At 34.0% G+C, this 24,803-nt stretch overlaps 1 protein-coding gene across 1 annotated transcript in view; it reads left to right on the forward strand.

Moving 5' to 3' along the window:
- LOC136042443 (transient receptor potential cation channel subfamily V member 6-like) overlaps window positions 1–24,803 on the forward strand; it is a gene marked incomplete at both ends in the record, with an annotated part of 179,332 nt that overhangs the window by 63,218 nt on the left and 91,311 nt on the right. Inside the window, one exon of the mRNA XM_065727408.1 lies at window positions 3,302–3,491. Coding sequence (XP_065583480.1) covers window positions 3,302–3,491 — 190 coding nt within the window. The remainder of the gene's footprint in view (window positions 1–3,301; window positions 3,492–24,803) is intronic.

The following is a 24,803-nucleotide window of genomic DNA, read 5'->3' on the forward strand; positions in this document are numbered from 1 at the left end:
TCTAAATTGATCAATTCTGAGAAGCTGGATAAAAGTGATCTTTATAATAGTGATTCGATTTCTAGTTCAACTTGGTATGTTTACTATTCGGGAATTTTTTCCAAAATTAATTTTTTTTTGTGCAGTCACATTATTCTCGGTTACTTTCTAAAATTCTACCGCCTTCGCTTCATCAGGGCCATATTATTCCAGTATCAATAACTGCTGTTGAAAATGCAATTAAGCAACTGAAATCTTCATCCATTGATATTGATGGTATTAGTGTAAATAATATAAATCCAAAGTGTTTTGTTCTTTTATTTCATTTGCAGTTGTTGTTCCAAATGTGTTTAACATCTTCTCTGGTTCCGGATAGCTTTCTTTGTGGAAATGTCACCTCAATTCTAAAGCGGAGAAAACTCCCTTATCAATGTTCATCTTATCGCCCTATAACCACTACGTGTAACTTGAGTAAAATCCTTGAATATATTTTAATTCCTCATTTAAAGAAAATATAAATTTCGGATCGAATCAATTCGGGTTTCAAGCTGGTATTGGTTGTCAACATGCACACCGTGTTCTTTCTTCCGCCCTTAAGAATAGCATGGCTGAGGGGTCGCCACTTTATATGTGTACTTTGGACCTGTCTAAAGCTTTTGACAATGTAGTTCACAGTCAAGCTTTTTTTTCCCTTTTTAATAATGGTGTAAATCTTTCAGTCATTTTTCTTCTTCGTTTTTGGTATGAGAATTCTTTTCTCCGAATTAATAAATCTGGATCTCCGTTTGTCCGTTTATGTCGAGGTGTTAAGCTGGGAGGGGTTTTATCACCTAGTATATACAAAATGTGCATTTCTGGTATTTTAGATGAAATTAGATCAAATTATTTTATTGGACTCTCAAATGTTTCTTATCTTGCTTATGCAGATGACCTTTTACTTTTGTGTAAAAATAAGCAAGGTCTCTCGTTTATGGTCTCAAAAGTTTCACGTCTATTTTCTAATATTGGTCTTTCTCTTAATGTTGAGAAATGTGAATTTCTAGTTTTTAATGGTCCGACTTCCTCTAATGCTCCCTTAGCTTGTCGCGGTTTTTCAATTCCCTTTGTTTCCACCTTTCGTTGGTTGGGTATTACTGTTACGAATTCAATTTCTTGCCTACGGCAGTGCACTGTTCGTGATGTTCAAAAGAAAATTCAAACGGGCTATTCTAAGATAGTTGCTAATCGAGGGAAGTATAATAGACGTGCACTCGGTAGACTATATGCTACATTTTGTGATCATTCTGTCCTTTATCTTTCTGGTCTTTATCCCCTTCTAAAGAAAAAAGATGTTAATCAGATTCGGATTTTTTATTTCAGATATTGTAAATTTTTACTTTATCTCCCCCCTTGGTATAGCAATAGGAAGATAATTCGTAAGTTTGATGTCCCTGATATAAGTGCAAAGTTGGCCCTCATGTATAGAAGGTTGTCGGAATCAGCTTTTTATCGTTTATCGCCTCATCATCCTTTGGTCCGTCTGTTCGGTTAATCTCATTGTAGCGTAATGTTTTTTCTATTTGTAGTATATTTTACTTGTAGTGTATTTCATTTTTTTTTTCTTTTTGTTACTCCACAAGTGCCATAACTTGTTATGATGTGGGTTAAAAATAAATTATTATTATTATTATTATTATTAAATGGTTAAGAGCATGACCATAGGCAATATTGAAGAGTCCCCTTAGGCATGTAGGAGCAGCAGCTATTAAGTTGCACAAAATAACTTTTGAGACGAAAGTAGGCCCAGATATGAGTTATGGTGGGGAAGTTTAAAGGTTTAAAAAAGGGGAAAAAATAGAATAAATACATTTAGGATATTTCAGGAGACTTTTAATGGCTAAGTAAAAAAGCTTAATAGCTTGGTGTTAAAAGGTGATATAGGGTTGCTTTCACTAAGGATAAAAAGACAGGTTAGAATGATAGGATACTGGAAAAAGGTTATGGGTTAACGAAATAATAGGCTATTATACGCTGTTTATCTGTAGGTATTGCTTGACAGAAGGAAAAGCTCACGGGCTTCCTATGCAAGATCAATTTTAAGTAGCTGCCCCTTATCAGGTATCTGGAGTCTAGTGAAGGGGATTGGACTAGAAGAAGAAAATCTAGCGAATATAGTAAAATGTACGTTGGAAGTCCAGGAGATTCAGAAATAGCAGTGTGAAGTTGCAACCTCGGCGTTCCTTGGAGTTTACCACCATGGGAAAGCAGGTATGGGGACATGATAAGTATGTTAAAGCGGGTATGAATGGTGAAGAAATAAAGCAGTATATGTCAGGAGGGGGGGGGGGTATTTTCCAAGCAATAGGAGAAACGAAGAATTATTTATGGAGAGTAAGGGTAATAGATAATCCTTACTCGCTCACCGTGTGTGGAGGTAAGGGTGAGGATCTACTTCACTTCATTGCTCTTTATCCTTAATTGCACGATTAAAAAAAAAAAAAAAATATTTGTTAGTAGTTGGGGGTTAAGTAGGGGATTAGTCTCAGTAATGATATAAAAAGATTATGTGAAATAAAAAAGATTGCAAAATATATTAAACTGGGAATGACCCATAGAGAGATATTTTTGTAAGGAGGGGGGTTTGCTTGAAGTATTTTATTTTTCCTTTTTGTAGCCATGGCTCACGTGGGTTTAAAGCGTTTAATATCTATCTGTCACGTGTGTAGATTTTTGTGTAATTGTATGAGTTTTGTGGTATTATGTGCTTCATTATGTTTGTCTTTGTTTTGTATTTCATCTTTTTTTTATTGTTGATATTATGTACCATGTTTTGTTGTTGGTGTTGTTATAACGTACTATTATTTAATTTCATTTTTTTTGCCATGACCCAAAGCGGCTTTAGTTGCAATAAAAAACATATCTTTTTAAGCCAATCTTCATTATATGCGTATTGCTGTAACATTTATTTAGTTTAGTGCAATCTATGAAAGCAATAATTGTATATTAATGGTGCGACTATTTTGTTTCTTTCACTATTCACAATTTTTAACATCCGCTTTGCTATTTTGAGGGGAAGATAATAAATAATAAAGATTTTTTATCAAAGGGTGCAGAGCTCCTAGCCTCTTGCTAACCTTACCACTCAGCTAATGCGATATCCCTCTGACTAATTTGGAGATCAAGGAGATTCGTCCACTATGTATATATGCGACTTAAGATTATTCACTAGGCCATTCCTCATGATAAATTGAAATAAATTTAAATTTACAAATATTTTTGTAAACTGTTTTGGTTTTGTGGCTAAAAAAGTCTTTGGATTAAATGCGCTTCAATCCACTTTTAGGTGAAAACGTCTTACATATGGCTATTGTCAATGAAGATCCAGCAACGGTTAAATTTCTGTTAGACAACGGTGCAAATTATCACGAACGGTGCATAGGCTCATTTATGAGCACTGAGGATCAGAAAAGCTCGAGGTCAGACTCACTAACTCAGGAATGGGTTAACATTGACCCACATACTAATTATGAAGGGTAAGCAGCTTGAGCATATCTTAAAATGGAATAAAAAAAAAAATAAATAAAAGCCTAAATTTAAAGGTAATATTCGATCGTATAATTCCCACTTTTTTGATACTTTCCTACTATGAATATTGCCATGCAAAAAGGTATTTGGTTCTAAGGCACTGGCAAAGAGAAATTATGCATTGATGCAATTCCGTATTATAGGCATTTTTGACTCTCTTGTTAGAGACCGCTTTTTGACTCTGTTGTTAGAGATTTAAAAATTAGTGTGAATGATAAAGATAGTTACAGAGTTCAATTTACAACACGTGTAATATTTTATTGTCTGAAGGATAATGAAAAACTCGAACCTATTCATTATCATAGCTACTCCTGTATTTCTAATAAAAATAGTGACATTGAACAAAGCCATCTAGAAGTTTTTCAAAGATAAGTAAAGGCCACATTAAACTTAAGATCAGCAGAAATAAAAATCTATAATAATTCAAGCTCAAAACGACCAGAAATTACTATTAAAGAATAAATGAAACCCAAAACAAACAGAAATTTAATAAACAATCATAGCAAACAAACGTACGACAGGTACAGTATGAACAAATTAATAAATCTTAAAACAAGTAAAACTTTTATTGAATATGGAAATCAAGCTTAAAACGAAAAAAAAACACACTATTAAAGAATAAATACAACCCAAAACCTACAGAAATTAAATAAACAATCATAACAAACAAATGTACAAGTAAGTATATAAATGAATATCTCAACAAATCTTAGGACGAGTAGAACTCAAATTCAATATGCAAAACGAACAAAAATCCATACAAACAAGAGTTTGGCTACTTCCCCCTCTCCTAACTGTAAAAGTAAAAAACCTATTGCGTCATTAGTGGTTTGAACACAATGACTATCTCAAATTAAATCTTAACTGTCAAGAAATTGTCATTTCTAAAAAGACCTTAAGACCTTATATTATTAACACTTTATTGGTTCTTTTGTGAGACATAATAAGCGGAAAAAAGGATGATTTTTTTGTCTCCACATATTTCAAAAGTAAATTCTCTGTTTCTCTGTGGCAGAGCTTTAAAAAATTGTTTCAAACCCACAAAGGGAGGACGTAGAACCCACAAATTAAGACACAGAGAAGTTTGAATGAATTTTTTCTCCCTTATTTCATTGTTAGACCTCGGTAGGTGAGTTTAAAATTTCTAATTGACCTAAAAAGTGTGTAGCGTAGATTATTTAACCAATACAGTCAAGTCGTGAAAGGTCCAGTATTACATGGCTGTGTACCAACTGATAAGGGATACCGTTGGATCTCCTTTTTTTTAAATCAGGGATGGCTGAAGTCACAAAACATATTTTGAGGCAGAACCTCTTAAAATTAGTTCTAAAAATAAAATTTCTAAAATAAAAATAAATAAAATTAAATTAAAGTTCTAAAAATGCCCATGATAAGTCCCTTAGATTAACAAGAAGAAGGGTGTCTCCCCAAATGTTCCCTTTTTTTATGAGGCATGCATCCGTATGAAGTGAGCAATATGGGCACTGAGGGGTGGTAGCTCCCTTCTTATTGTGGAAACAGTAACAGATTGCCGAAAATTAGCAAATTCTGGAAAAAAAAATGTTGCAATAAAAAGCTGAACTTAGGAACAACGGTGAAGAGATTGATAGTCCCCTTACTATTTATGATAACTCCAACTTTGAAGCAATAACGAACAGAAATGGAATTGAGAAAGAGCTGTTTTTTTTTTTACTGGAAGTAATGAGCAACACTAAAACATAAAGAAAGAAACTACCCTATATATGAGGAAAGACGCCTCCTTCCTCAGCCCTCCTCCTCCCTTATAAGTAAAAAAAGTATGGTAGAAAGCGTTTCCTAGCGCTTTGAGAATTATAGGCCTACTAGCTGTTGGGGTGGCGCTTCGCGCCACCCCAACACCTAGTTGGTGGGGGCGCTTCGCGCCCCCCCAAGCCCCCCCGCGCGCGTAAGTCGTTACGCGTCATATTAGTTACGCGCCATTGTAGTTGTGTCCCTATGTCCCACCTGTGAATATAGATATATATATCTATATAGATATATATATCGATATATATATATATATATAAACGCCATCTGTATTATTTCCAGAGTGTATGTGCCTGAGTTTGCTTGTTTGCTGTTAATGGGATAAAGTTATTGCAATACTTTGAGGTTGTTTTCATATTGATTTGTACCCTTTAATAGACAATTTTACAGTTAAGTTAAATTGAGTGATATTCTCCAATCCCTAGAATAGGTCTTTCTTTTCGGACATCCTCACCAGCGCCATCTTTTTTCTTAAGTTGATCGGGGCGCCATCTATAAAGACATTTTTTCCCATATCATTAAGGTGCTGATTTCTACTGGGAGCAAGCAGAAGAGGGGAAGGAACCCCCCGCAAGCGCCGTACTGTACCCGCTGGTATTCAGTTACCCGAAAATTGCGGGGAAAAGGTGAGGGGGTACTTACGCTTCCCTTGTTCCTGGGTGATTTCAGTAGGCGTTCATTCAGCGCTCGACGCGTGAAGGTGTATTGTGTGCGAAAGAAAATAAAACGTTCAAGATTCTGGACTACTTTCAGCTCTCGAGCAGTGAAGTTCGTTGGTATGACACAAGAGACTATTTACGAATATATATACGCGCCTGTCCTGAATTTCGCTCAGACAAGTTTGCGATATGCCGATATTTCCCGTGACGCGGTGGTTGCTACGGGAAGTAAATTTTACGGAAAAGACATTCTGTACGCTGCGCATTGCAAACTGAACGATATTTTGCGGCAACTTGGAGATGAATATGTAATGAAGGACCGCCGAGCTGGTTTGCAGAGTGATGTTTTCATGGGTGATTTATACGATGCTATCAAGAATGCAGAAAACTCAGCCAATTTCACCTATAGATTTACTATCTGGAAAATTGGCGAAGTGCCTAGAATACCGCAAGATGTGCTGACTTCTCTTTCAATTAGAGTTAACGAGTGCACAGAGAAAATAGAGGGACTAATCGATCAGTGTAAGATCTACCTTCCGTCAGGCCCTACTGTCTGGCCCCCGCTACCGAAACCAGAAAGACTTGAGAATCCTGTAGTGATAGCGAATGTGCCGGCGGAAAGCCTTGAATCATGTGCCAAACAGAAGGAATTTATCGAAAAGAACGGTGGAAAAGGACATATTCGCCGGATCACTCAACGAAAAGGTGGGTTAGTTGCCTTTCTCGATACGGCGGATTCAGCTCAAATCCTCGCAGACATGTTGAAAGAAAAGGTCCGTGATGTCAAGGTTTCTTACCGGAAACCAAAGTTTTTAGCGGTGGCAAGATTCGTTCCTCCGGCAACCACAGAGGAAGAAATTATTGCTGCGAACTCCGAAGTTACGGAAGTCCACCGGTTCGGCACCTCTGGCACAGTGAAACTTGTATTTAAAGACTCGTTCGCGCGAGATCAGACAATTAAACGCGGAATATTTGTAGACTACACCCACTTCCGGGTTGAGGCCTATAAAGAGCTCCCCAAGAGATGTTTTAACTGTCAATCTTTCGAGCACCTCTCTAGTGCCTGCAGCAACGCTCCGAAGTGCTCTAAGTGCGCCGGTGCCCACGTCGCATCACGGACGTCCCCATGCACGTCCACCACAGTTAAATGTGCTCTATGCCCAGAAGGCCACAACACCCACCCCTCATACAGCATGAGATGCCCACTAGTTAGAAATGCTATGAAAAAGCCTACTACAACGAAATGACTTCTCTCTCCATCATTTGCCGAAATATCTATGGGCACAATTCAGTCAAACTAGACTACGTTAAAGAACTATGCCGTCATTTTAATGTTGTGTGCTTACAAGAACATTTACTCACCTCCGAAAATTTTGGTCTTTTCGAACAGTTGAATCAAAAAACTGTGTTCATGCATGAAGCAAAAAGGTCCTCAGTCCGCGGTCGACCTAGTGGGGGCACTGCTATCATAACGGACAGTTCGCTTGAATGTCAAAAGCTGGAATCGTGTGAGTTCTTCCTCGCTGTAGATTTTCCTGGCCCCGGGGGTTTTGTTCTGATCACGGTTTATCTACCAACAAACCTAAACACCCTCTCTTCCGAAAAACGGTTCTCGGAAGCTTGTGGCCGCCTCTCGCGCTTACTTATTAGGCTGGGCAATCGAAGAGTGCTAGTCTGCGGTGACTTTCAGTGCGACTTAACGAACCCATCAAATAAGCTCTCCGAAATCTTCTTCTCAGTAATCCCAGCTGGGTATGATCTCTGTGAAAAGACTGACGCATATACGTACATCCATAATTCCGGTTCAACGACAAACATTGACCATGTGCTATGTAACTTCTCTCTAGGTGCTCCAGTCACCGTGGACTCTGAGCACACAGTAAGTGATCACCTTGGCTTGTGCTTTAAGGCTAACTTCTTCCCGTGTAGGCCGAATAAGCCCCAAATTTATGCTACCAAGACTGAGTGGAATAAAATAAACGCCGACCAGTATAAACAGACATGTGATGAGATTCTCGGAAAGATAAAAGTTCCCTTTCAGCTCTTGATGCATGGCTCGAGTGATTTGGTAGCACTAGACATTTATTGTACTGAGATTATACATGCAATGAAAACGGCTGAGCAGGCTTCTGTACCCACTCGCCGTTTTAAACCTGGAATCAGCAAGCCTGGCTGGAGTCGCTCTCCTAAAGTAAGGCAAGCCAAAGCTCGTGCTAAGTTTTGGCTGAGATTATGGCGCGATTGCGAGAGGCCTAGGTCAGGTGTAGTGTTTGAGCAGTTCCGCAACACGAAAAAAACTTATAATAAGTCTGTAAGTGATCTTAAAGCTGCCGAAGCCGAACTTGCTTCCCAAGAAGCAGCAAATAATCCTGTATCTATGTGGAAGTCTTTTAGACAGTCTAAACCAGTGACAAACCCTGCTAGTAACATACCTGAGGAGCAGTGGGTAAAACACTATAGTGAAGTTTTTGGGATCAAACATGCCCAACTAACAACCGAAAGTGATAGCGAGCTCTCACGAGCTTTTGCGTCCCTCTTGAGCCAACGGAACTATTTTACCGTCTCAATAGGCGAAGTGCTCCAGGTTATTAAGCAGCTGAGAAAGGGCAAGGCTCCCGGGCACGACGGAATTGTGACTGAACACCTCCGCTGTAGCTCACCTCTGCTCATTGAGCACTTGACGCTGCTATATCAAATGTGCCTTGATTCTGGTGCAGTCCCTAAGTCGTTTGCCCTAGGTATTGTGTCTAACGTCTTGAAGAAGGGAAAAAATCGTAACCTCTGCTCTAGCTATAGGCCTATAACAGTTTCTAGTACATTAAGCAAAGTGTTAGAGAGACTTCTGTTACCTGAGCTGTTACGCAAGTGTAAAATTGACAATCGACAATTCGGGTTCCGTCGCCACCTCGGTTGTGCATTTGCACATCGCCTCCTTACGCGTATAGTATCGAAAGCTCAGAATCAATCACGGACTCTTTTAATTTGTGCAGTAGATGTGTCCGCGGCGTTCGATTCGGTAATTCATTCAAAGTTAATTTTGAACCTGCTGCACCAAGGTGTGAACCCACATGTAGCGGCCGTCCTATGGCACTGGTATTCGAGTAGCCTTATCCGTGTTAAGTTGAGTAGTGAATTCCTGTCGAAACCGATTAAGCTTCACCGGGGACTGCGTCAAGGGTCGGTTTTAAGCCCTGTACTCTTCAATTCACTAACCTCGTCGGTAACAAAAAAGATTAACGGTGGTTTTAACACTGAATGTATGGATGTGAGCCTACTGTGCTACGCCGACGACATATTACTGGTGAGCACATCGCTTTGTAACCTTCAAGCTAATATCGATCTCCTAAGTCGAGGTTATACTAATATTGGTCTGGTTATTAACCCTGCTAAAACAGAATTTCTTGTATTTGAACCCCCGCGTGCGCCGTCTGAAGTTGCCCGTCGCGAGGCTACCCGTGTTACCGTTGCAGGGCAAGTAGTACTTCCAAGCCGCAAGTTGAAGTACCTAGGTATCACATATGGAAGCGACCTCAGAAGCTCGCGTGCTCTTTTTGTTGACCAGGTTCTGTCGGGTTTTCGGTCTGGGTATGCTAAACTTGCAGCTCTGAAGTTTAAATTTAATAAGCATATTCTTGCTAGGTTGTATCGTGCCGTCGCTCTTCCCTTTGCTCACTACATCTCACCCGTTTGGCATTGGCTATCGAATTCGGATATGTTGCGAATCCGTTCAGGCTTTTGCAAATATTTAAAGTTTCTGCTTGGTCTGCCACTTTACCTCCGTAACACTGGTCTGCTAGAAAAGTATCATATACCTGATCCTGTTGAGTTCATGCCGAATTTTGAAAAACAAGCTCTCGTGAAACACAGGGCACTATTATTTGATTTCCCAGCGACTTTTTTGCTTGATAGTTGAAGTGTGATTTGTTTGTATTTAGTGATTATTATGTTCGGTTGATTTGTTTTCGTCTTTAATTTCTCTTTTCTTTTGTTTTGCTCCGCTTCTTCATGCTTCTTTTTTATAAGCGGGTTTGTAATAAATTATTATTATTATTATTATATATATATATATATATATATATATATATATATATATATATATATATATATATATATATATATATATATATATATATATATATATATATATATGTTTTTAACTACGTAAAACTTGCGAATATACAACATTCTTTGCTGTCCCATTGTCTGTGCATATAAATAGATTGTCAGGTTTACCGACTCTTGAACATGCAACATATAATGGTCCATGGGAAAACAATCCGTATTCAGATCTATACCTCATGATTCTAATGATTGCCCTTGAGCTTTGTTGATGGTGATTGCTAATCGACCATTCCCTGAGTCGCCATCGTCATTTATATATCCCCCTGTGCACCCCGGCGTCCCCTTTGTAGTTATGTCCCTGTGTCCCGGTCGTCATTTATATTCCCTGTGTCCCGGTCGTCATTTGTGTCCCGGTGTTCCAGTCTGTGATTTCTCTTTGAGTGTCCCGGGCGTCATTTATATTCCTTGTGTCCCGGTGTCCCGGTCGTCATTTATATCCCCCTGTGCCCCCTGGCGTCCCCATTGTAGTTGTGTCCCTGTGTCCCGGTCGTCATTTATATTCCCTGTGTCCCGGTCGTCATTTGTATCCCGGTGTCCCGGTCTGTATATACATTCGTTTTATAGTTTTGTTTTTCTCCTTTATTTTTTTCCTTTTTTCTTTTTTTTCTTTTTTAGTTTATTTAGATTTTTAGATTTTTTAGTTTTTTTATTAGTTTTTAGTTTTTTTGTAGTTTTTACCATTTTTTTAGTTTTTTTAGTTTTTTTTTTTTTACTTATGTCCTGGTCGTCATTTATACTCCCTGTGTCCCGGTAGTTTTTAGTTTTTTTTTGTTTTTTACCTTTTTTTAGTTTTTTTTAGTTTTTTTAGTTTTTTAGCTTTTTTAGTTTTTTTATTAGTTTTTAGTTTTTTTTTAGTTTTTGCCTTTTTTTAGTTTTTTCAGTTTTTTTTAGTTTTTAGTTTTTTACCTTTTTTTAGTTTTTTTTAGTTTTTTACCTTTTTTAGTTTCTTTTCTTTTTAGTTTTTTTTGTAGTTTTTACCTTTTTTAGTTTTTTTTCTTCTTTTGTATTAGTGTGAAATAATTCAGACGTCATATGCGGACAAACACGACGTCACTCGACAGACAGACAGACAGACATAACCCACAAACAACTTATTTTTATATATATTTATTCATATTTTTTTAGTTTTCTTTTTCTCTTTTATTTTTCAGTTTTTTCCTTTTTTTTAGTTTTTTTCTTTTTTAGTTTTTAGTTTTTTTTTAGTTTTTTACCTTTTTTTAGTTTTTTTTATTTTTTTAGTTTTTTAGATTTTTTAGTTTTTTTATTAGTTTTTATTTTTTTTGTAGTTTTTGCCTTTTTTTATTTTTTTCAGTTTTTTTTAGTTATTAGATTTTTACCTTTTTTTAGTTTTTTTTAGTTTTTTAGCTTTTTTAGTTTTTTTTCTTTTTAGTTTTTTTTTGTAGTTTTTACCTTTTTTAGTTTTTTTCTTCTTTTGTATTAGTGTGAAATAATTCAGACGTCATATGCGGACAAACATGACGTCACCTGATCCACAGATCCACAGATCCACACACAGACAACTTATTTTTATATATATAGATTATACTAGGATCTATCTATATATATATAAATAATTTATCTGTCTGTCTGTGGATCAGGTGACGTCATGTTTCTGTGTTGACTGACGTCATGAAATTAGTTGTCGTCATTTTTGCTTTGACGGTGACGTCATTAACGGTATTTGAACGCAAAACCGCGCAGTTAGATGAAAATCCACCTGGACAGCGAGAGTCAAAACATATCAAAACTGAAAATGATAGCGATGATGATTGGGTTTGGGATTTTGACTTGGATAAGGTCATCAATGCCTACCAGATTTAAGTTAAAAAAACAAAGGTTCGTCGATATGTACTTCATAGTGACGCTGAAAAATAAAGAAGAAAAAGAAAACTGAAAAAAGAAAAAAGGTAAAAAACTAAAAAAAAACTAAAAAGAAAAACACTCAAAGAGAAATTACAGACCGGGACACAAATGACGACCGAGACAGAGGGAATATAAGTGACGACCGGGAACCTCAAAGAGAAATTACAGACTGGGACACCCGGACACAAATCACGACCGGGACACAGGGAATATAAATGACGACCGGGACACAGGGACACAACTACAACGGGGACGCCGGGGGCACAGGCGGGATATATAAATGACGACCAGGACACAGGGATTGTTCGAATAGAAAATACAGACCGGGACACCGGGACACAAATGACGACCGGGACACCGGGACACAGGGAATATAAATGACGACCGGGACACTCAAAGAGAAATTACAAACTGGGACACCGGGACACAAATGACGACCGGGACACAGGGAATATAAATGACGACCGGGACACAGGGACACATCATTAGAATAATGAGGTATAGATCTGAATACGGATTGTTTTTCCCATGGACAATTATATGTTGCATGTTCAAGAGTCAGTAAACCTGACAATCTATTTATATGCACAGACAATGGGACAGCGAAGAATGTTGTATATTCGCATGTTTTACGTAGTTAAAAACATATATTTATATCTATCTCTATTCACAGGTGGGACACAGGGACACAACTACAATGGCGCGTAACTAATATGGCGCGTAACGACTTACGCGCGCGGGGGGGCTTAGGGGGGCACGAAGCGCCCCACCAACTAGGTGTTGGGGTGGCGCGAAGCGCCACCCCAACAGCTAGTTTTAAATAATAATTAATTTGAAAAAATTTTTCCACAAAAGAACAGAAACTATAATAAATAACTGAGGCAAACTCAAAACGAGATGAAATTAACAAGAGTAACACCGACAAGCCTTCTGAAAACCAGAACATAATTTACACTTTACTGAAAGCAAAATACTTTTTAAATGTTTTGACTCTTTTGACTTTAATAAATCTAAAATTATAAAGACTTTAAGAAATAAATATTAGTATATATGTATGTTAAACTGTCAATCCTTGTTCATTTATTTTTTTCTCTAGCAAAGTGAAAATTAGGTTCTGGTCTTCAAAAGGCTGGGGGAGGGGAGCGTCAACCCTACTCATATTAATTTCTGGTCGTTTTGAATATGACTCGGTTATTTATTGTTATTTTCTGTTCATTTTGGGTTTCATTTACTTATTGATGGTAATTTGTGGTATTTTTACGTTTGAATTTTTTTATTTCTGTTCATTTTTGGTTTAATTAATGTAAAAGTAGCAGTGGTAGTAGTGTTAGTAGTAGCGTACACATATCTCCTTTTGGTCAATTAAAAGTCCCCTTTAAACATTCCCTGAAAGTTCCAACTTATTACCCAAATTTATTCTAGAGATATGCCCTTTGACAATCTGCATGCACATAGTGTTTTTTGAATTACTTCAAATAGCCTATCAATATTCTCTAAATTCTCACCTACTTACCCATACCCTTAATAGTACTAGTATGATAGTAGTAGTGGTAGTAGTAGGAGCAGTAGTATCAGTAGTAGTGTCGTACTAATAGTAGTAGTAACAGTAGCAGCAGCAGCATTAATAGCAGTAGTAGCATGTATATGTTGCCTTTTGGCAATAGCAGTCATTTCAAGATGCCCTGGAAGTTTTATCTTGCCACCTTTAGTCGTTCCAAAAATATTGACATCCCAAAAGATCTAGTCAATTCAAAGCAGAGACTTAAGCTCTATAAATTCATTTCAATTTTTTCCCTTTTTTAAAATTGGATTTTGGAATATACTTGTGCGAGTACTAAATAAAATGCACTGAATAATAATATTAGCGTATTTTAACCCTCTGTACAAACATGAATGCACTTAGGAGCATGAACAACAAAGAAAAAATGAAGAGCTTAACAAGAAGAACAACAACTCAACTCCATAGACAACATTCTTAAACTTCAAATTAAAGCAGAAAGTGGAGAGTGGACGAGAGTGGAGAGTGGAGAGTGGAAAGCAGAAAGCAGAAAGTGGACAATACTTTTGCAGCACCTGTGGAATCTGCCTAAAAGCTGGTCCATTTTTAAGAAATAACAAAAACTTTATATCTATTGAAAACGTACTGGATACAAGTCCAAAGTGTGAGCTGGATAAGGTATTTGTACAAGCGAAAGAATATAAATCAAATTTTATTTGGCCCAGATAGCGTGAAGAAACTCAATTGCGGGACCAGAAAGAAGAACAGGGAAAAGGGAAAAAAGCTCTCGTGTTCTTTGCTTTGCAAGCCAATCATTTTGTTTGTATGAGTCAGAAAGGGAGTATAATCTATTAATTTTAACATTTGAAGGGATTCGAATAGCCACATCCTCTAAAAGATTATTGGATTGTCCGTGTGAAATTTTATATGGTACAAGTCAAAAGATCAAACAGTTTTCGGGTCATCCGATTTTATTTGTATATTTGATCTGAAACAAGTTTTTTTTAACTGAAAAAAAACTTCGTTTTAAGAATAAAACAGTATAGAAAAACGCCACTCAAGTGTTTCATTCGATTAGAGTCTCTTTCTTTGACACTCAATACTAATGAAATATCGCAAAATATGATGAAAATATAATACTTTGTTAACGAAGTTATAGAAACTAAAGAAAAAAAAATGCATAATATTTCAAATAAGAGAGAGAGAGAGATGTTTATTATTAAATACAAGACAATGCAAAATACAATTCAAAATTGAATCACAATTAAGACCGTGGAATATGCAAATTTCGTTTTAATTATTAATGTGCGGAGAGCCAAGATCAAAACAGGTATTAATTCAAAAACGTCCAGAAATTAAATAATAAAACAACCAGTTTTTTTTAACTGAAAGTAAGGAGCGACATTAAAACTTAAAACGAACAGAAATTACTCCGTATATGAAACGGGCTTTTCCTCCTCAACACCCCGTTCTTTACGCTAAAGTTTGACTCTTTCTCTTAACTCTACTTTTTAAAACAGTAAAAAACTTTAGCGTAAAGAGCGGGGCGTTGAGGAGGAAAAGCCCCTTTCATATACGAATTAATTTCTGTTCGTTTTAAATTTTAATGTCGCTCCTTACTTTCAGTTAAAAAACTCGTTGTTTAATTATGGTGTTGGGGTGGCGCGAAGCGCCACCCCAACAGCTAGTATATATATATATATATATATATATATATATATATATAATATATATATATCTATATATATAAAAATAAGTTGTCTGTCTGTGGATGTGTGGATGGATGTGTCAGGTGACGTCACCTGAAAAAACTGGATCAGGTGACGTCAAAACTGAAAAAACTAAAAAAAGGCAAAAACTACAAAAAAAACTAAAAACTAATAAAAAAAATAAAAAAGCTAAAAAACTAAAAAAACTAAAAAAAGGCAAAAACTACAAAAAAAACTAAAAACTAATAAAAAAGCTAAGAAACTAAAAAAACTAAAAAAAGGCAAAAACTACAAAAAAAAACTAAAAACTAATAAAAAAGCTAAGAAACTAAAAAAACTAAAAAAAGGCAAAAACTACAAAAAAAACTAAAAACTAATAAAAAAAAATAAAAAAGCTAAAAAACTAAAAAAACTAAAAAAACTAAAAAAAGGTAAAAAACTAAAAAAACTAAAAACTAAAAAAAAACTAAAAAAAAGGAAAAAACTGAAAAATAAGCTAAAATAAAGGTAAAAACCAATAAAAAACTAAAAAAAAAACTGAAAAAACTAAAAAAAGGCAAAAACTACAAAAAAAACTAAAAACTAATAAAAAAAGTAAAAAAGCTAAAAAACTAAAAAAACTAAAAAAACTAAAAAAAGGTAAAAAACTAAAAAAAATAAAAAATTAAAAAAAACTAAAAAAAAGGAAAAAACTGAAAAATAAGCTAAAATAAAGGTAAAAACCAATAAAAAACTAAAAAGAAAAAAAGGAAAAAACTAAAAAAAATTTTCATCTAAAAAAACTAAAAAAACTAAAAAAGGTAAAAACTAAAAGAACTAAAAAAGAAAAAAATTAATGACGAAACTCAAAGAGAAAGCGACCAGGACAAAAGGAATGTTCGATTAGCAATCAACAAAGCACCGGGACACAGGGAGTATAAATGACGACCAGGACATAAGTAAAAAAAAAAAAACTATCTATATATATAAAAATAAGTTGTCTGTGGATCTGTGGATCGTGGATCAGGTGACGTCACCTGAAAAAACTGGATCAGGTGACGTCAAAACTGAAAAAACTAAAAAAAGGCAAAAACTACAAAAAAAACTAAAAACTAATAAAAAAAATAAAAAAGCTAAAAAACTAAAAAAACTAAAAAAAGGCAAAAACTACAAAAAAAACTAAAAACTAATAAAAAAAATAAAAAAGCTAAAAAACTAAAAAAACTAAAAAAACTAAAAAAAGGTAAAAAACTAAAAAAACTAAAAACTAAAAAAAACTAAAAAAAAGGAAAAAACTGAAAAATAAGCTAAAATAAAGGTAAAAACCAATAAAAAACTAAAAAAAAAAACTGAAAAAACTAAAAAAAGGCAAAAAACTACAAAAAAACTAAAAACTAATAAAAAAAGTAAAAAAGCTAAAAAACTAAAAAAACTAAAAAAACTAAAAAAACTAAAAAAAGGTAAAAAACTAAAAAAAATAAAAAATAAAAAAAAAACTAAAAAAAAAGGAAAAAACTGAAAAATAAGCTAACATAAAGGTAAAAACCAATAAAAAACTAAAAAGAAAAAAAGGAAAAAACTAAAAAAAATTGTCATCTAAAAAACTAAAAAAAACTAAAAAAGGTAAAAACTAAAAGAACTAAAAAAGAAAAAAATAAATGACGACACTAAACTAAAAACTAATAAAAAAACTAAAAAATCTAAAAATCTAAATAAGCTAAAAAAGAAAAAAAAAGGAAAAAAATAAAGGAGAAAAACAAAACTAAAAAACGAATGTATATACAGACCGGGACACCGGGATACAAATGACGACCGGGACACAGGGAATATAAATGACGACCGGGACACAGGGACACAACTACAACAGGGACACCGGGGGAAACAGGGGGATGTAAATGACGACCGGGACACCGGGACAGGGAATGGTCGATTAGCAATCACCATCAACAAAGCTCAAGGGCAATCATTAGAATCATGAGGTATAGATCTGAATACAGATTGTTTTCCCATGGACCATTATATGTTGCATGTTCAAGAGTCGGTAAACCTGACAATCTATTTATATGCAAAGACAATGGGACAGCAAAGAATGTTGTATATTCGCAAGTTTTACGTAGTTAAAACCATATATATATATATATATATATATATATATATATATATATATATATATATATATATATATATATATATATATATATATATATATATATATATATATATATATATATCTATATTCACAGGTGGGACATAGGGACACAACTACAATGGCGCGTAACTATTATGGCGCGTAACGACTTACGCGCGCGGGGGGGCTTGGGGGGGGCGCGAAGCGCCCCCACCAACTAGGTGTTGGGGTGGCGCGAAGCGCCACCCCAACAGCTAGTATATATATATATATATATATATATATATATATATATATATATATATATATATATATATATATGTTTTTAACTACATAAAACATACGAATATACAACATTCTTCGCTGTCCCATTGTCTGTGCATATAAATAGATTGTCAGGTTTACTGACTCTTGAACATGCAACATATAATTGTCCATGGGAAAAACAATCCGTATTCAGATCTATACCTCATTATTCTAATGATGTGTCCCTGTGTCCCGGTCGTAATTTATATTCCCTGTGTCCCGGTCGTGATTTGTGTCCGGGTGTCCCAGTCTGTAATTTCTCTTTGAGGTTCCCGGTCGTCATTTATATTCCCTATGTCCCGGTCGTCATTTGTGTCCCGGTGTCCCGGTATGTAATTTCATCAGTTGACAAACATGACGTCAGTCGACAAACAACTTCATGACGCATACAGCTCAATCCTTATAATGACGTCAGTCGACAAACATGACGTCACTCGACACACACACACAGACAACTTATTTTTATATATATAGATATATATATATATATATATATATATATATATATATATATATATATATATATATATATATATATATATATATATATATATATATATATATATATTTATATATGTATGTATATACATATATATATATATATATATATATATATATATATATATATATATATATATATATATATGTATATATATATGTATATATATATATATATATATATATATATATATATATATATATATATATATACATAAATATATATATATATATATATATATATATATATATATATATATATATATATATATATATTATATATATATATATATATATATATATATATATATATATATATATATATATATATATATATATATAAATTTGTCTTTATTGTTTTATTGTTTGGTAAATGACGACTTATACTTATTGACGACATGACTGCCTGTCCATGGATTATTCTTTATGGTTGATTGTGTATGGCTATGCTGTTTGACCTATGTGATTGTATGGATGAGTAGGGTTAAGGCCTCATTCAAGTGCTGGTCTATATTAATCACTAATTTAGGAAAACAGTCTTCCTTTTCTCCTTCTGTCTCTTTTTTTTTTTTTTTTTTTAATGTGTTTGTGCTGTTGCATTGGTGATTTCTCTTTTCGTTATATAGTAATGGTTATTGGGAAGTGCACAGACGTTTTCAATGGGATTTTTTTGGTTTGGGGGGAGGGAGAAGTTGAGGAAGGGTACGTGGGAGGATCTTTCCATCGAGGAATTTGTCAAGGGGCAGGAGAATTTCAATGAAGGGGCGCAGGATTTTCTACCATTATTGAAAAAAAACAATGAAAAAATAAATATGAAAAGTTTTTCAACTGAAAGTAAGGAGCAGCATTAAAACTTAAAACGAACAAAAATTATTACGCATATGAGGAGTCGCGCCCCCCCCCAAGCCCCCCCGCGCGCGTAAGTCGTTACGCGCCATATTAGTTACGCGCCATTGTAGTTGTGTCCCTATGTCCCACCTGTGAATATAGATAGATATATATATATATATATATATATATATATATATATATATATATATATATACATATATATATATATATATATATATATATATATATATATATATATATATATATATATATATATATATATGTTTTTAACTACGTAAAAACTTGCGAATATACAACATTCTTTGCTGTCCCATTGTCTGTGCATATAAATAGATTGTCAGGTTTACCGACTCTTGAACATGCAACATATAATGGTCCATGGGAAAACAATCCGTATTCAGATCTATACCTCATGATTCTAATGATTGCCCTTGAGCTTTGTTGATGGTGATTGCTAATCGACCATTCCCTGAGTCGCCATCGTCATTTATATATCCCCCTGTGCACCCCGGCGTCCCCTTTGTAGTTATGTCCCTGTGTCCCGGTCGTCATTTATATTCCCTGTGTCCCGGTCGTCATTTGTGTCCCGGTGTTCCAGTCTGTGATTTCTCTTTGAGTGTCCCGGGCGTCATTTATATTCCTTGTGTCCCGGTGTCCCGGTCGTCATTTATATCCCCCTGTGCCCCCCGGCGTCCCCATTGTAGTTGTGTCCCTGTGTCCCGGTCGTCATTTATATTCCCTGTGTCCCCGGTCGTCATTTGTATCCCGTGTCCCGGTCTGTATATACATTCGTTTTTTAGTTTTGTTTTTCTCCTTTATTTTTTTCCTTTTTTCTTTTTTTTCTTTTTTAGTTTATTTAGATTTTTAGATTTTTTATTTTTTTTTATTAGTTTTAGTTTTTTTGTAGTTTTTACCATTTTTTTAGTTTTTTTTAGTTTTTTTTTTACTTATGTCCTGGTCGTCATTTATACTCCTGTGTCCCGGTCGTCATTTGTGTCTCGGTGCTTTGTTGATTGCTAATTTATATTATATTTATATTTATATTTTTTATATTTATTAATATTTTTTTAGTTTTCTTTTTCTCTTATTTTTCAGTTTTTTCCTTTTTTTTAGTTTTTTCTTTTTTAGTTTTTAGTTTTTTTTTGTTTTTTACCTTTTTTTAGCTTTTTTAGTTTTTTAGTTTTTTAGCTTTTTTAGTTTTTTATTAGTTTTTAGTTTTTTTTAGTTTTTGCCTTTTTTTAGTTTTTTCAGTTTTTTTTAGTTTTAGTTTTTTACCTTTTTTTAGTTTTTTTTTAGTTTTTTAGCTTTTTTAGTTTTTTTTTCTTTTTAGTTTTTTTTGTAGTTTTTACCTTTTTTAGTTTTTTTTTCTTCTTTTGTATTAGTGTGAAATAATTCAGACGTCATATGCGGACAAACACGACGTCACTCGACAGACAGACAGACAGACATAACCCACAAACAACTTATTTTTATATATATTTATTCATATTTTTTTAGTTTTCTTTTTCTCATTTATTTTTCAGTTTTTTCCTTTTTTTTAGTTTTTTTCTTTTTTAGTTTTTAGTTTTTTTTAGTTTTTTACCTTTTTTTAGATTTTTTTTTAGTTTTTTTTAGTTTTTTAGCTTTTTTAGTTTTTTTATTAGTTTTTATTTTTTTTGTAGTTTTGCCTTTTTTTATTTTTTTCAGTTTTTTTTTAGTTATTAGATTTTTACCTTTTTTTAGTTTTTTTTAGTTTTTTAGCTTTATAGTTTTTTTTTCTTTTTAGTTTTTTTTTGTAGTTTTTACCTTTTTAGTTTTTTTCTTCTTTTGTATTAGTGTGAAATAATTCAGACGTCATATGCGAACAAACATGACGTCACCTGATCCATCCACAGATCCACACACAGACAACTTATTTTTATATATATAGATATATATATCTATTCACAGGTGGGACACAGGGACACAACTATAATGGCGCGTAACTAATATGGCGCGTAACGACTTATGTGCGCGGGGGGGGCTTGGGGGGGGGGCGAAGTGCCCCACCAACTAGGTGTTGGGGGTGGCGCGAAGCGCCACCCCAACAGCTAGTATATATATATATATATATATATATATATATATATATATATATATATATATATATATATATATACTAGCTGTTGGGGTGGCGCTTCGCGCCACCCCAACACCTAGTTGGTGGGGGCGCTTCGCGCCCCCCCCAAGCCCCCCCGCGCGCGTAGTCGTTACGCGCCATAATAGTTACGCGCCATTGTAGTTGTGTCCCTATGTCCCACCTGTGAATATAGATAGATATATATATATATGGTTTTAACTACGTAAAACTTGCGAATATACAACATTCTTTGCTGTCCCATTGTCTTTGCATATAAATAGATTGTCAGGTTTACCGACTCTTGAACATGCAACATATAATGGTCCATGGGAAAACAATCTGTATTCAGATCTATACCTCATGATTCTAATGATTGCCCTTGAGCTTTGTTGATGGTGATTGCTAATCGACCATTCCCTGTCCCGGTGTCCCGGTCGTCATTTACATCCCCCTGTTTCCTCCGGTGTCCCCGTTGTAGTTGTGTCCCTGTGTCCCCGGTCGTCATTTATATTCCCTGTGTCCCGGTCGTCATTTGTATCCCGGTGTCCCGGTCTGTATATACATTCGTTTTTTAGTTTTGTTTTTCTCCTTTATTTTTTTCCTTTTTTTCTTTTTTAGCTTATTTAGATTTTTAGATTTTTTAGTTTTTTTTATTAGTTTTTAGTTTTTTTTTCTTTTTAGTTTTTTTGTCCCGGTCGTCATTTATATCCCCCTGTTTCCCCCGTGTCCCCGTTGTAGTTGTGTCCCTGTGTCCCGGTCGTCATTTATATTCCCTGTGTCCCGGTCGTCATTTGTATCCCGGTGTACCGGTCTGTATATACATTCGTTTTTTAGTTTTGTTTTTCTCCTTTATTTTTTTCCTTTTTTTTTTCTTTTTTAGTTTATTTAGATTTTTAGATTTTTTAGTTTTTTTATTAGTTCTTAGTTTTTTTTTCTTTTTAGTTTTTTTGTAGTTTTTACCTTCTTTTTAGTTTTGTTAATTTTTTTTTTACTTATGTCCTGGTCGTCATTTATGCTCCCTATGTCCCGGTGCTTTGTTGATTGCTAATCGAACATTCCTTTTGTCCTGGTCGCTTTCTCTTTGAGTGTCGTCATTTATTTTTTTCTTTTTTAGTTCTTTTAGTTTTTACCTTTTTTAGTTTTTTTTTTAGTTTTTTAGATGAAATTTTTTTTTAGTTTTTTCCTTTTTTTCTTTTTAGTTTTTATTGGTTTTTACCTTTATGTTAGCTTATTTTTCAGTTTTTTCCTTTTTATTTAGTTTTTTTTTATTTTTTATTTTTTTTTAGTTTTTTACCTTTTTTTAGTTTTTTTTTAGTTTTTTTAGTTTTTTTAGTTTTTTAGCTTTTTTACTTTTTTTATTAGTTTTTAGTTTTTTTGTAGTTTTTGCCTTTTTTTAGTTTTTTTTCAGTTTTTTTTTTAGTTTTTTATTGGTTTTTACCTTTATTTTAGCTTATTTTTCAGTTTTTTCCTTTTTTTTAGTTTTTTTAGTTTTTAGTTTTTTTAGTTTTTTACCTTTTTTTAGTTTTTTTAGTTTTTTTAGTTTTTTAGCTTTTTTATTTTTTTTATTAGTTGTTAGTTTTTTTTGTAGTTTTTGCCTTTTTTTTAGTTTTTTTAGTTTTTTAGCTTTTTTATTAGTTTTTAGTTTTTTTTGTAGTTTTTGCCTTTTTTTAGTTTGACAACTTATTTTTATATATATAGATAGTTTTTTTTTTACTTATGTCCTGGTCGTCATTTATACTCCCTGTGTCCCTGTGCTTGTTGATTGCTAATCGAACATTCCTTTTGTCCTGGTCGCTTTCTCTTTGAGTGTCGTCATTTATTAGTTTTTTTCCTTTTTTTTTAGTTTTTTATTGGTTTTTACCTTTATTTTAGCTTATTTTTCAGTTTTTTCCTTTTTTTAGTTTTTTTTTTATTTTTTATTTTTTTTAGTTTTTTACCTTTTTTTAGTTTTTTTTTAGTTTTTTTAGTTTTTTAGCTTTTTTACTTTTTTTATTAGTTTTTAGTTTTTTTTTGTAGTTTTTGCCTTTTTTTAGTTTTTTCAGTTTTTTTTTTAGTTTTTTATTGGTTTTTACCTTTATAGTTTTTTTAGTTTTTTAGCTTTTTTATTTTTTTTATTAGTTTTTAGTTTTTTTTGTAGTTTTTGCCTTTTTTTAGTTTTTTCAGTTTTGACGTCACCTGATCCAGTTTTTTCAGGTGACGTCACCTGACACATCCATCCATCCATCCACAGACAACTTATTTTTATATATATAGAAGATAGATATATATATATATATATAGAATAAATACTTGAAGTAGTACTTGAAGTAATACTTAAGTACAATTTTGGCAAGTACTTGATATTTGATACTTAAGTAAGAATTTGGAAAGTACTCATTACTTGATTTTTAAGTAAAAAAAACAATGAGTGCTTAATACTTGATACTTAAGTAAAAATTTGGAGTACTTGTTGCAGCACTGGTGTGGACATGCTGGTGGGCCCTGTTGACTGTATATTAGAGGGGCCTTCTTCCTCCTCCATCTCTATTTATGGCCCCGGGCGAGGGTGCCCCAGTCTCTAGTATGTAGTATAGTCTCTAGTATAGGGACTAGGTCCCCCTGGTCCGTGCCTCCCGTGGAGGTACCATACATATCTGTAGGAAGTTCCCCTATCGCAACCTGGGTAACGCTGAGTGGCCTGGGGAGGCCCCTAAACAGCAGTAGACTCCTCCACCTATACTTATGGCCCCGGGCGAGGGTCCTCAAGTTTCTATGATGGGCCCCCAGGGATAAGGGCCCCTTTGGTCCGTGCCTCCCATAGTCAAATTAACTTTTGTAACGGTAGTGAAACTATTAACAGTTTAAATAAAAAAAAACATGTGTAGATTTTCTAGCATTATTGAAAAAAAAAACAATGAAAAAATAAATATGAAAAGTTTTTTCAACTGAAAGTAAGGAGCAGCATTAAAACTTAAAACGAACAGAAATTATTACGCATATGAGGAGTTTGCCTCCTCATAATACCGGCCCTATGTGATTCAGGGTTTATTCTTAAGGAATTGGGACAAAATTTTAGCTTTCAAACAGTTCGTAGTAACTGGTAACGAACTGTAGTAAAGAGCGACCCGGCTCAATAGTAACCAAAACTCTAAAAATGGAATTTTGATACCATTAGCTACATCAAAAGAATTACATTTTAATGTGATTTTAAATATATAAGTTTTATCAAGTTTAATTATACCCGTCAAAAGTTACGAGCCTGAGAAAATATGCCTTATTTTAGGAAATAGGGGAAACAACCCCTAAAAGTCATAGAATCTTGACAAAAATTACACCATCAGATTCAACGTATCAGAGAACCCTATTGTAGAAGTTTCAAGCTCCTTTCTACAAAAATGTGGAATTTTGTATTTTTTGCCAGAAGACAGATCACGGATGCGTGTTTATTTGTTTTTGTTGTTGTTTTTTGTTGTTGTTGTTTTTTCCACTCACGGATGCGTGTTTATTTGTTGGTTTTTTTTTTGGTTTTTTTTTTGTTTTTTTTTTCTTTTCCAGGGGTAATCGTATCGACCCAGTGGTCATAGAATCTTGCGAGAGGGCTCATTCTAAAGGAAATGAAAAGTTCTATTGCCCTTTTTAAGTAACCAAAAAAATTGGAGGGTACCTAGGCCCCCTCCCACGCTAATTATTTTCCCAAAGTCACCAGATCAAAATTCTGAGATAGCCATTTTATTCAGCGTAGTCAAAAAACCTCTTAGCTATGTCCTTAGGGACGATTAACTCC

The sequence above is a fragment of the Artemia franciscana genome, unplaced genomic scaffold (genome assembly GCF_032884065.1).
Source record: "Artemia franciscana unplaced genomic scaffold, ASM3288406v1 Scaffold_1298, whole genome shotgun sequence".
Classification (NCBI taxonomy): domain Eukaryota; kingdom Metazoa; phylum Arthropoda; class Branchiopoda; order Anostraca; family Artemiidae; genus Artemia; species Artemia franciscana.